Source organism: Nycticebus coucang, chromosome 10 (assembly GCF_027406575.1).
Source record: "Nycticebus coucang isolate mNycCou1 chromosome 10, mNycCou1.pri, whole genome shotgun sequence".
Taxonomy (NCBI): Eukaryota; Metazoa; Chordata; class Mammalia; order Primates; family Lorisidae; genus Nycticebus; species Nycticebus coucang.
Genome location: NC_069789.1, coordinates 88346373 through 88360605, shown reverse-complemented (window position 1 = coordinate 88360605; position 14233 = coordinate 88346373). Strand labels below are relative to the sequence as shown.

Below are 14233 nucleotides of genomic sequence, written 5' to 3'. Positions count from 1 at the left end.
GAAAGGGGCTGGGCATGGTGGCTCACGCCTCTAATCTTAGCATTCTGGGAGGACTAGGAGGGTGGATTGCCTGAGCTCACAGGTTCAAGACCAGCCTGAGCCAAAGCAAGACCTCATCTCTAAAACTAGCCAGGCATTATGGCAGATGCCAGTAGTCCCAGCCACTTGAGAGGCTGAGGCAAGAGAATCACTTAAACCCAAGAGTTTGAGGTTGCTGCGAGCTGTGACACCACAGCACTCTATCAAGGACAACAAAGTGAGACTCTGTCTCAAAAAAAAGAAAGAAAATTAAGAATGGGAAAATATATTCTATTCAATAATTATCATGACATAATTTCTTAAAACTTTTCAATCCAGGTAGATTGAGACCAATCTGAGCAAGAGGGAGACCCCATCTCTACTAAAAATAGAAAAAACTAGCCTGGTGTTGTGGTGGGACCAGCTATTCTGGAGGCTGAGGCAAGAGGATCTCTTGAGCCCAAGAATTTGAGCTTGCTGTGAGCTATGACACCATGGCACTCTATCCAGGGTGACAGAGTGAGACTCTGTCTCTAAATAAATAAATAAACAAATAAATAAATAACATTTAGCAGCATTAACACTACTGGTATGTTCTTGTTTTGACATCTTCTATTAAAACCTTGTCTCTTTGCTATAAAAAGTATGCAAGGTCACAATTCATAAAACAATATAAAGAGTCTACTCATGTTAAGTAAAATCTGTATTTTGTAGTATTTGGGGAAATTTGTTATAGCTATTCATAAGACCGTTTTTTGATATTTCTAATTATGGACATTAATAGAACCGCCCATAGTTCTATTTCATCCGGCACAGATGAACTTAAAACAGAATTAGATCTAGCCCACCAGTTAGATATTCCTCACCCTTGTTATGTGTTACACCCAGAATGTGTAGGCAGCCCAGTATACAGTATGACCCTAAGATGTGGCAAATAAAACTTGAAGAATCCAATTATGACCAACCTTTTCTTCTTTTGCCTCACTCTCTAAGAGAGATGTCAATGAAGTTGCTAAACAGAATGAATAAAAAGAAGCAAGCCCTCTGCTCATTCCCATTCAATCCATAAGACTTAATCATAATCTTAGGGGTTTTTTTGTTGTTGTTGGGTTTTTTGCAGTTTTTGGCCAGGGCTGAGTTTGAACCCGCCACTTTCGGCATATGGAGCCTCCAGCATATGGGGCCGGCACCCTACTTCTTTGAGCCACAGGTCCTGCCCAGGTTTTTTTTTTTTTTTAATAGGGAAAATCAAGGTAATCTATTGTGACAAGGTAGAAATAGTCACATTTTCTTTTATTCTTTTTTTCTTTCTTTTCTTTCTTTTTTTTTTTTTGAGACAAAGTCTCATTTTGTTGCCCTCAGTAGGCTGCTCTGGTGTCACAGCAACCTCAAACTCTTGGGCTCAAGAGATCTTGCCTCAGCCTCCAGAGTTGCTGGGACTACCTACCACAACACCCGGCTATTTTTAGAGATGGGGGGGGTCTCACTCTGGCTTTGGTGGTTTCAAACTCATGAGCTCAGGCAATCCACCTGCCTCGGCCTCCCAGAGTGCTAGGATTATAGGCGTGAGCCACTGCACCCAGACAACATTTTCAAGTATATTGCAATTAAAGGTTCACAATACTTACCCAGGCAAAATAAAAGGTATGTTTTCTTCAGGATATTCCAAGAAAGTTAAAATGTTTTTAAACTTTATAAGCCAACTTCTGGCTATTGCATAAGATGAAACATCATAAATACTCATGAATCTAACAGAGAAAAAATATATGTGTGTGTTAAAATAAAAAGCAAGTGTTACACTTTGGATAATATAGAAGGAGAAGTTATACTCTATGTGAACCTACTAAATACGCTGAGTCTCAAGCCTCTGTATCCATCCACCCATCCCCCACATGGTTATAGGGGAATATTTTCAGCATGAGACTCCTGCTGCCCCTTTTCCTACAACCTCTCCTGACCTAAGATAAAACATAAGTAGAGATTCTCTAGACCAATTCTAGAATCAAGCCTCCTTTTGTCATGGATTGCCTAGCCTAAGCCTCTCCAAGACCCTGAAAGCCCTTCCCAGACTTTACCCCAGGAACAGATGATAGATTTCCCAAATAGATCACCCAGCTGCCGAAATATTAACTGTCACCCAGCCAGGATCTCTGATCACTGTTGCCCCATGACTATGTCTTGGACCATCCATATCTAATATTTTCCAGGATTGTGGCCAAATATCAATAAATGCCTGACACTGAGCTTTGCCCCCCAGACATAATTGCATTTATCAGCACCAGCAGTTGGGTCAGTTCCAACTCCTGGTTCCAGCTCCTCCAGAGCCTGTTCCATCCCAGGGATCAGTCTAATAGCAGCTTCTAGGCTTCTATACCTCCCTTATTCATAAATTTAATGGATATAGTATAAAGGCAAATTAATTGTAATAGTAATTGAAGCTACACAGATTCCTTTTTATGGACTCTCTAATCTCTTACCTAATTACACTGCAGTCATATCTTCCTCCGGATCGCCTAATATCACCAAGACTATAAAATTTTAGGGGGAATAAATATAAATAAGTAATATGGAAAATATATATGGATGGATGGAAGGATTGACAAATGCACAGACAGAAGATTGATAATTGATTGATCAATCTGGACGTTTAATTTCGTTTGTTCATTCTCTATCATCTATCCATTCAACTTTGGAAATACCGATTAAAGAAGTATGACACTCACTTTCCTGGGATGGGGCAAAAGCTTTTGGTTGCACCAATTAATATGCGGGCTGCCTGTGCTCCAAGGATTCCATCAGTACACTGTTTTTCAAAGCTACTCTAAACATAAAATTTTACATAAAAATTACACAAGATCAAAACATAAACGTAATACACTTTTCTTAACCTTTACATAGCCCTCCCTATTATTACTGAAATCTACATATGAAAATATACTATGATAAGAAAATGTTACATTCAATATTCCCTCTTGGAGAATCTCAAAAGAATGCTCTAATAGGAGATACATTTTATTTGGTTCAACATTCCATATTTACTGAATACTCATTTTCAACAAAGTATAGTCCTGAATGTTACAAGAGATACAAAATGAAACTCTACAAAACTCAGAGAGTTTGCTTCAGTAATATAAGTGGTATTTAGTAGGTGCAATAGCAGAATAGAGTGCAAAATGTTAATACAAAGTGTAACAAATCATTTCAGCCTCATATAGAACTATCAAAAGAGAAAGATAGATTGTATCCTTGTGTTAATCCTCCTCCCCCCCAAAAAAAAGAAGAAAAATTACATCTTTTGCAGGCTGTTGACTTTAAACTCAGAGGTTAGAGTGACCTCCTGGGAGTACTGCCTAAACTTTCTTCCTCACATACAGATCACATACTCTTGTTTAGAGTATTCATTGTTTAGAAATATTGTCTCCAATCTCTACTACATTTAGCATTTTTTTTTTTTTTTTTGCGGTTTTTGACCGGGGCTGGGTTTGAACCCACCACCTCCGGTATATGGGGCTGGCACCCTACTCCTCTGAGCCACAAGCGCCACCTTACATTTAGCATATTTTCTCAAGTTTTACAATTTAAGAATGACAGTCACTACAAGCTAGGAGGGAATTCCCTCCACTTATATGTCAAGACAAGGGCCATCCATTCATCAGCTCCTTTACCAGGAGACAGAAAAATGATCCACCAATAACGGCTTTGATAATACACATGCAAACTCCAAAAGCTGCCTTTCAAAGGACACGGTGGCAGCCAGACTATCCTCATCTGAGGGCACCTGATGGATTTCTCCATTGTGTAAGCCTCCATGATGGCTGCAGCAAGGTGCCCAGTATAAAAAAAGTTGTGTCCCAGAAGTTCATCCCTGAGGTATAATGCAATTATTAACACTTGTAGTGTTTCCAGCCCTGCCCATTCAGAAGTAGGTCTGGCTAAAGAAAATTATAATTTATTAATATGATGGAATGTGTTTTTATTTATTCATCCTTTATTTTCTTTTTTTGAGACAGAGTCTCAAGCTGTCGTCCTGGGTAGAGTGCTGTGCCATCACAGCTCACAGCAACCTCAAACTCCTGGGCTCAAGCAATTCTCTTGCCTCAGCCTCCCAAGTAGCTGGGACTACAGGCACCTGCCACAATACCCGGCCATTTTTTGGTTGTAGCTGTCATTGTTGTTTGGTAAGCCCCGGCTCTGGTGTATGTGGCTGGTGCCTTAACCGCTGGAGCTGCAGGTGCTAAGCCTATTCATCCTTTAAACAAACATTTATTCATGGGTACAATGTCCCAAGCCCTGTGTTAGAGCAAGGGAAGTATAATCCAAGGCTTTAAGGAGCTCACAGTCTAGTGGGGGAAGTTAAAAGTTAGATGCATATGATTATAAAACACTGTAGGAAATTCAAGAGGATAAAATGAAGCACAGGGCATCAATCAAACTTAACGTGGAGATGGAGTCAGAGAGAAATTATTGGAGGAGATGATACTTTATTGAGTTTTGAGGGTGATCATGATTATCCAGGTGAAGACCTGGGAGAGCACGGAGCAGAGCAAGGAAGGTGAGCCACGAGTGGCGTCTGCAGCGCGTGCACAGAGACGGGAAACAGTACGCTGAGTGCGTGGAGTAAATGACAGGTCCTGGGGCAGAGAATCAGTCAGAAAAGCAGGCAGGCGTCAGACTTCAAAAGAACTTGAATATTGCGCTTCGATGTAATCTCCTGGGTAAGCTTTTCTCAGACTGTGATAGACGCATCCTATGAGATAAACCTGAAAACCCCAATCCCTGAAAACCCATACCAGGTAGGGAAAAGGAGAAAAGGAGGCATTGCAGTCCATATTCCCTCTCGGAGTTCTGACAAGTTCTACAGGAAGTTCCAAAAGGAACCTGTTTAACTTTGTTTAAACTAGCATTTTCCAAAGTAGTTTGAGCACAGAAACTTTTTTTCTTTCTCTTTTCCCCATTAACACAGAGACTTTTTTTCACGTGGTCCCTATCAACATCCCACAGAGCAAATGTGCTTTGGAGCTCCCATTTGAAACTGTAGGCTCTGAGGAGTCAGGCAGGGCTTTAAGCAGGAAGGTGGCGAAGTCACATCTCTCTTTTAGTATGTCACTGTAATCTGAGAATGGAAATATTGGCTGGGCATGGTGGCTCACACCTATAATCCTACTCTGGGAAGCCAAGGCAGGTAGATCACCTGAGCTCACAAGTTCAAGACCAGCCTGAGGCAAAGTGAGATCTTGTCTCTAAAAATAGCCAGGTGTTGTGGCGGGCGCCTGTAGTTCCAGGTACTCTGGAGGCTGAGGCAGGAGGATGGCTTGAGCCCAAGGGTTTGAAGTTGCTGTGAGCTGTGATGTCACAGCATTCTACTGAGAGTAACAAAGTGAGACTCTGTCAAGAAAGGAAGGAAGGAAGGAAGGAAGGAAGGAAGGAAGGAAGGAAGGAAGGAAGGAAGGAAGGAAGGAAGGAAGGAAGGAAGGAAAAAGAGAGAAGGGAAGGAAGGAAGGAGAGAGACCAGTTGAAGGATATTATCCAAGCAAAAGATAATCTTGGCCTAAATTAAGATACACAGGATGGAAAGGGGTGTATTTAACAAATATTTTGAAAGTAAGAGTGATAGAGCTGGAGGGGGGGGTCTGATCCGGCAACCAAACAGTAATAGCCCCATCACTGAGACCAGGAATACGACAGTGGTCTTAGGTTCAGGTCAATATGGATTTGAGGAACAACACATTGTCCAGGAGATGCTGTCCAGCCCCAGCTGGATTCATGAGTCTAAAGAGCTGTGGTGAGAAGTTTAGAAGGAACATTACAGATTTCAGGAGAACTCATGGATACTATTAAAATCATGAGTGTAACTGAGGGTAAAGAAGGAGAGACTATAAAGTAAAAGCAGTAGACAGAGTTAACTGTCCCAGGGCCCACCAATGTTAAAAGCAAAAAAGGAGTTCATGGAAGAGACTGTAAAGGAAGGGGGTACAAAAAGCAGGAAGAATGCCAGAGCGGAAGGTACTCTTGGGAAAGCCGTTCAAATATGGCACAGAGCAAGTCCCTCCATGAAATTGTTGATCAAAGAAAGGAAACCTGGTAGGTCATTATCACCATGGCCCCAGGGTGTCCTGCCTCCCTGTGTCCATGCCCCTTTGCAATCAGCGTTGTTGCTCCTCCCATCAAGACGTGGAATCTACTCCACTCATTGCCCCTGGTCTGGCTCTGTGATTGGCTTTAATTAATAGTATGTGGCTAAAAGTGACATTATTTAGGTTTCAGAGCCTGGGACTTAAGAGGCCTTGTGGTTTTCCATCTCGTCCTATTGGAACCCAGAGACCACCATGCTATGAAGAAGCCCAGTCCAGCCTGCTGGAAGAGAATAGGCCACATAGAGGAAACCACAGTGCCCTAAAAAACAACCAGCCTCAACTGCCAAACCTGTGAGTGAAGGTACACTGGACCCTAGTTGATCTGCGAGATGACTGCAGACGCATGAGTGATCCCAGGCAACACCAGCAGTGGAATCATCCGGGTTCCCAGCCCACAGAACCATGACAAATAATAAACCATTGTTGTTTTAAGCCTCTGAATTTGGGAATGGCTTGTTATATAGCAGAAGATAACTAAACCAGAAATCAGTACCAATAGTGGAGAGGCCTCTATAAGTTAAAATACATGGATGCCATTAACTTTGGACCTGGGTCAGGGGCAGAGGAGAGAAGGGGCAGTGAGAAGACTTAGTGGAAGCTGGAAGAGCAGCGAGGAAACTGCTGTGGGAGGCTGCAGGGAGACAGCTGTGCCATGAAAAGATGGAAACATTGACCTGTCACCTGAGGCAACCTGGACAGTGTTGATTTTTTTAAGCTCCATATGATAAGATACAGAAAGACAGAAACAAACAGATAAGCAAAAATTGAATCAGCAAGGAGAACTGGCAGGGCCGTCCAAGCTTTTGGCAAGTCTCTGGGCCACATGAGAGGAAGAGTTGTCTTGGACCACACTGTAAACGCACAAACGTTAACAGTGGCTGATGAGCAAAAAAAAACTCCGCATAATTTTCGTGATATCCATGACCACAGATAAGCAAAAAGCCCCCATATAATCTGCATGTGGCCCACAGGCCACAGGTTGGACACCCCAATAGAGGAAACAGAGAGGTTATGATTTGCCAGGTTAAAAATAAAGTATAAAAATAAACATTCATCACATTTATGAGATAATCGAAAATTTCATTATTGACTCAATATTTGATGTTATTAAGGATTATTCATTTTTAGGTCTAACAGCATTTTGCTGTATTTTTTAAATGGCTTTAACATTTAGAGATACATAGTAAAATCTATTTACAGATGAAATGATATGACATCTAGGATTTGTTTCAAAATAGTATGGAAGGTAGCGGGCTGAGTGAGGATCAGGATGGGGCAGGAAAGGTCATGTGTGGATTTTTAAGGCTAAATGAGGAGCACATGGGGGTTCCTCACACTATTTTATTTATGTGTGTATGTTAGGAATTCCCCATAATGACAATAAGATTTTAAAAGAAAATAATAAAGAAGAATTCTGGACATAATGAGTATTTTAGATACTTGTATCGAATAAAATTTGTTCTACTGGAATATTATATATCGCCCCCAATTTAAAATATATAATTTGGTAAGTTCATTTAAATTTGATTTCACCAAGTAATTTTCTTACATTTATAGTAGAACATAATAAATATTGGTAGTAGAACATTTTAAGAGAAGTTTTGGTTCATCAGATTTATTTTAATTTATTGTATGTCTTTTTTGTGTTTTTTTAATTTAAATAGATTTAGAGGATACAAGTGACTTTTTGTTACATGGCTGAATTCTCATAGGAGAAAGCTAGGCTTTTAATGTACCTGTCATATGACTAGTGAACATTGTACTGAATAGGTAATTTTTCCTGCACCTCCTTCCTATCTTCCCCCCTTCTGAGTCTCCAATCCATTAAGTCACTCTGTATGACCATGCATACCCATTGCTTAGCCCCCACTTACAGGTGAGAACATGCTTCCCACATTTGAGGAAATTGCAGGGTTTAGCACATCCACAGTGCAATGGATAAATCTTGACCTGGGAAAACCACCCTATGATCTCCCCTGCCAGGTAAGTATTAACTTATTACCTCTCTAAGAGATAAATAAGCACTTAGAGAATTTTCTGTAAAAGAAACTCAACCAAATATTTTAAAATTTTCAAAAGCAGTTTCAAAATATTTGAAGATGTTGAATTGTCTAAGCATGTAAATGACAGCAGACATTATTCTAAGGAGTCTCAAAAGTGACTGTTAAACTTCGCTAAACTTAGAATAATAAAGTTTTGGATTTCAACTTAAAGCCTAAGAAAAAAAGTTTATATTTTAACTTTAATAAATCACACGGTAATTTTTAACAGCCAATAGACTATCAAAAGTTAAAAAAAATATCTAGTCACCTGAAAACTATATATAAGGAATAAAAGCATTGAAAAAAAATTAAGACAATGATATGAGTAGTACCAACCATTTGTATTATAGCTACATGCAATCTGGCTTCTTCTATTAAAACTTCATCTGTTGGGAACTTCTCTTTTTCATTACGTTTAGCATGGGCAGTATCACACTAAAGTTTAAAGTTTTAAAACATAAAGAGATAAAGTTTAAAAATAAGTGAAAATAATGACAAGCTGGAAATTTTATATTCAAAAAAGATTTCAGTAACTCTTGTCAGAATTTCTTAAATTGCTAAAATAACTCCTATAAATTGCTAGTGTAATTTGAATAATGTTTTCTCATATAAGAAGTATTGCTTTCAATTGTGGTGAAGTAAATATTCAATTGGGGAAATTTAGAAGCCGAATTCTCCAAACCTGTCTGCTTGACTGCTTTCTAAACCACAGTTGTCTGCTTGTTGTAACACTTCTGCAGGGAGATATTGCTTATTACCTAAACCTTTAGAAACATCATCTTGGCAGAGGCCATTGACTGATACTCAACCTGCCAGTTTGTAAAATCATCCATTCACCAAAATAGCAAAATTGGCAATTATCTCCATCAGTTTTCAGTTTTCTGACATTTAGTTACTGAATCAGGTTTTTTACAATAGAATAAAGCAAGAGAGTCAAACCAAGGTAAAGAAAGAAAGACTTATTTTTTTGCCAAGTATCAACTCACAGGAAAGATAGATTCATATTCAATCTTTGTTTTTTCTTCTACAAAGGTCCAATTAACATTTGTCAAAATTTTTTCTGTTTTAGACGAGGTTATCGTGTTTTGTATCATCTCCTGTATATGCTGGATGACATTTTGCATGGCCATTTGTCTTGGGAGGGAAATAACACACAAACCTATAACAAAGAAACACGTTAATAATGAAGACTGCAAAGGAAAGCAAGAAAAGGTTGCATGATTGTGCAATGAAATCTTGAGATCACTTACATGGAAAAACCAGAGTAACCGGTTAGAATAAGGACAAGTTTGTGGGACTGCTTTTTGCTTTACTGGGACACTTAATTTATTGTCATACTCACCTTACTGTGGTGTCTGGAACCAAAATCCACAATGTCTCCAAACTAGCCTGTACACATAAATCTCCTACAGTCTGATCACTTCTAGATACCCTGACAAAATCAGGTCTCTGCACCAGCAAAGTGGAGGACCAGGTCATGGATTATTGGACCACATTTACCCCTGCTTTCCCTCTCCCTTGACCCTATTGCCACTGATTACCTTACCCTGGATTCCCCTACTGAATGTATCTGCTTATGATTTTATCATATTCATGTAATTTTATTAATTTTATTATAAATTTATTTCTAAAAGGAATTTGAAAAATAGGCAATTGTGGCAAAGCCTTATGATTGTCCCCCAATATCTATTCTTTCCATCTTCCTTTGGCCTACAGAATCTCCAAGTTTTGGCTGAGCATATGGCCAACTGGGAAAAGATAACATTTTTCCCAGTTTCCTTTGCCCCGTGTGCCCATGTGACTAAGTTCTGGTCAATGGAATGTGAGTGATGATGACATATATAACTTCCGGATTGTGCCCTTAAAAGAAAGCTGCTTAACCTCCATTGCTACACACCCTTCTCCTCACATTTCCCAGTTTATCGGACTGTAGATGGGGTGTTAGAGAGCAGGCTTCTACCCTGCAGACAAGAGCAACGCCATACTTAGGAAGTGGAAAAGCAACAAAAGGCTCGGCACCCACAGTGGGTAAGGCGCTGGCCACATACATGGAGGCTGGCGGGTTCAAAACTGGCCCGGGCCAGCTAAAACAACAATGACAACTGCAACAAAAAAATAGCCAGGTGTTGCGGCGGGCACATGTAGTCCCAGTTACTTGGGAGGCTGAGGCAAGAGACTTGCTTAAGCCCAAGAGTTCGAGGTTGCTGTGAGCTGTGACATCACAGCACTCTACCCAGGGCAACATAGACTCTGTCTCAAAAAAAAGCAAAACTTAAAAAAAAGAAAAGAAATATCCCCACGACTCCCAAAAATACCTATTTGCATCATTCTCTCAAGTTAATTCATATATGATTCATACACTTTACCTAATGTGCTGGCTGACCAAGTCATCATGTATGAATTAATTCCCATAGTCAGTAACGATATTACTTGCACGTAGAGTATAAACTACAAATAGAACACATGAACAGTTAGAACCAAAACATTAAATAAGATCTCCAAAGATGATCGCTGTTCAATTAACCGCCAACAAAACTTTATCTTAATCCCCATCTTTGAATCTGCCCCGATAAGTCAGTTGGGGCAAAAGGGCTATTTTCTTGATACTGCAACGAACACATTAATAATATGCTAAGGCCAAAATGAATTTTCAATCTAAGCAAGGAAAAAAACACCTTGTGTAAGATCATGGAATAAGGGACACTGAGGGAAGAGCTCTCCACAGTTGCCACGTTGGGCAGCAGTGATGCAAGGACAGCAAGGTCGTAGGGGTCACAGACTTAAACCTACAGGGTTGGAAGAAGCCCAGCAGCAGCAGGCAGGGGAAGGGTGAGGTATCTGCCACCGGCATTTACTTAGCAGTAAAAGAAGCTCCGAAGGAGCAGGTGGGAGCTGTGGGGGCATATGGAGAGGTGCCACGGAGCAGCCATAGGCTATGGCCGTGCCATTTTTCAGCTATGTGATTTGGGGTCAGTTAACTTAACCACTCTGAACCTCAGTCTCCCTCACTGAAAAATAGAGTTAGTAGCAGTATATTCTCCAGAGAATCTCTCCCAAACTTGACTGCTAACAACAATCACCAGAAGTGTTTGTTAAACTGCCTTCCAAGCCCCTTCCCTGCAGATTGTGACTCTAGAGATCTGCAGCGGTTCTCAACCTGTGGGTCGCGACCCCTTTGTAACAATTAAAATACATCCTGCATATCAGATATTTACATTACGATTCATCACGGTAGCAAAATTACAGTTATGAAATAGCAACAAAAATAATTTTATGGCTGGGGGTCACCACAACATGAGGAACTGTATTAAAGGGTCACAGCGTTAGGAGGCATTAGGAAGGTTGAGAACCACTGTCTTAAGGTGAAGCCAAGAGGATTTTTGTTGTTGTTGAGTTTTTTTTTTTTCTTTTTTTTTGAGACAGAGTCTCACTATGTTGCCCTCGGTAGAGGGCTGTAGCGTCACAGCTCACAGCAACCTCAAACTCTTGGGCTCAAGTGATCCTCTTGCTTCAGCCTCCCTTGTAGCTAGGACTACAGGTGCCTGCCACAATGCCCGGCTATTTTTTTGTTTGTTTAGCAGGCTGGGGCGGGGTTTGAACCCACCAGTCCTGGTGCATGTGGCTGGTGCCCTAACTGCTGAGTCACGGGCACCAAACCAGCCAAGATTCTCAACATCATACAGAATTAGGACACAGTGTAAAATGATACCCAAATATTAATTAACTTCTTACTGATTTGGTTTTAGGCCAATTCCTTGTATAAATGAGAATTGGAGAAGCTCAAATGTTGGTTATTATGCTTTTCCTTTAGAGCACAGAAGGAGACCTCAAAATCTTTGCAAAACCATAAGGTTTGCTAGAACTCAAAATTAATAGCCAGATGTGTCCACAGATATAAATCCTCTGGAAATAAAATGGTGGGGAATATACTACTGCATCAAAAAAATCATGTCCCCTTTTGGGAGTTAGTGCACCTGAGTTCTTTTCCTACTGTGGTATACACAGAAGCCGACTCTCTTATTTCGATCCCTCTACATGCAAGATGGAGAGGTTGACAGTTGCTCCCAAAAAAGAAAGAACGGTAGAACCTCCATCGTTGACCACCTCCCTGCATTCACTACCTCCTTAAGCTGATGCAATTTTCATAGACCAGACATGCACCCTGGGTTCACGTCAGTATAGTAGGCCTAGTTCCTTATGTCGACCACCTCCGTATGTTGACCAGTTTGTTACAGTCCCTTGGGTGGTCGACTTGCAGAGGTTCTATGGTATTTGAAAGGCTTTACTCCTAGAGACTTCTAGGACATCAGCAAAATAGTGAAGAGCAGAAAGGCCTGGAATGGAAATCAGATAATATCAGGAAACTCTGTATACCTACTTCCAGATTCCTTGGTAGCTGGGCAGGTATTCTGAAGTTGATATTATTCAAATGACTTGGCTCGGTGCCCATAGCTCAGCAGCTAGGGCGCCAGCCACATACACTAGAGCTGGTGGATTCAAATCCAGCCTGGGCCCACCGAACAACAATGACAACTACAACAACAACAAAAAAAAGCCAGGCATTGTGGCAGGTGCCTGTAGTCCCAGCTACTTGGGAGTCTGAGGCAAGAGAATCTCTTAAGCCCAAGAGTTTGAGGTTGCTGTGATCTGTGACACCACAGCACTCTACCCAGGGAACAGCTTGAGACTCTGTCTCAAAAAAAAAGATCTTCTCCCTCCCAGAAACAGGTTTGAGGGTTATCTGACTGGCAGGATAGGAGGCTGATCCTGGGAATTTCTAGTAACTTCTCTAGCTAGCTCAATAGTACTGACACAAATGATCAGATACCCTAACACAAGAAGTGGCCAGCAGATGCACTGAGTTCTTGGGATCTTGCCTGGAGCACGGCTGCCACCACCAGTGGCTAGCCCATGGGAAAAAGGCTTTGAGAAACAGTAGAAAGGAAATCAAGTCTTGTTTTTCATTATAGACAATGGAGTCTCAGCAAGAATTTTCTAAGAAATTAATTTTTAAAAATTAGCCCTAAAAACATATAACTAGATCCTTATTTCAAATATTTATAAAACCTTTCTTCTCTTACTCTACTTAACTAGTGCTTCATTTTTTGTGTTCTAACAGCTATAGGATAGAAATGCTCTCAGTAAGAATATTAATTTTTCATGCTTTCTGATAGTTATACAAAAACAGCACCTGTGTCAGGTATTTCACTATGCACCATCTCCATCCATAACTGAAAATTGAGGCTTAGAAGACTGGTGAACTTCCCCAAGGTCCAACCGTGAATGTGAGAGTGAGGATTGGAACCCATGTTCACCTAACACCCAAGTCCATAACCACCACTTGACTGCTGGCCCCTTTCATGCTGTCAACATAAATAAATTTTCTAAAATTCATTTTTCATTCATAAAAAATTCATTTTTAAAATCTAATTCAAAGGCCAGGCACCATGGCTCATGCCTATAATCCCAGCACTCTAGGAGGCTGAGGCAGGTGGATTGCTGGAGCTCAGGAGTTTGAGACCAGCCGGAACAAGAGCAAGACCTCGTCTCTACCAAAATAGAAAAAGTAGCCAGGCGCTGTGGCGGCACCTGTAGTCCCAGCACTCAGGAAGCTGAGTCAGGAGATTCGCGTGAGCCTATGAGTTTGAGGTTGTTGTGAGCTAAGATGACCCACAGCACTCTACTCAGGGCAACAAAGTGACGCTCTGTCTCAAAAAAAAAAGGTAAAATAAGATCTAATTCAAAACTGGTTAACTTTATTATTGGATACATTGACAAGTGCTACAAAATAAAAAAAAAACAAACATGAGACATAATTTTCCCTACCATATGTGGTGCTTCTACTTTTTGTTCAGCCAGATTATAAATATCAGGAGCCAGGAGTAAGCTAAAAAATCCTTTAATTCCAGACCACGTGATAACAACTCCCCATTGCCAATTGTATTCGTAACTTGTACGCATCAAAATAGGCTTTGCTAACAAAACAGTTAGCAACCTGTGGAGAGAAAAACAGTATATATAGATATGTATATACAATGT

At 40.6% G+C, this 14233-nt stretch overlaps 1 protein-coding gene across 1 annotated transcript in view; it reads right to left on the bottom strand.

The window, feature by feature from the left end:
- SLC9C2 (solute carrier family 9 member C2 (putative)) overlaps positions 1-14233 on the bottom strand; it is a 77535-nt gene that overhangs the window by 40227 nt on the left and 23075 nt on the right. The window contains exons 9-14 of the mRNA XM_053604348.1: positions 14021-14189; positions 10561-10642; positions 9181-9353; positions 8531-8629; positions 2742-2839; positions 1647-1766 (exon numbers count right to left, since the gene is read on the bottom strand). Coding sequence (XP_053460323.1) covers positions 1647-1766; positions 2742-2839; positions 8531-8629; positions 9181-9353; positions 10561-10642; positions 14021-14189 — 741 coding nt within the window. The remainder of the gene's footprint in view (positions 1-1646; positions 1767-2741; positions 2840-8530; positions 8630-9180; positions 9354-10560; positions 10643-14020; positions 14190-14233) is intronic.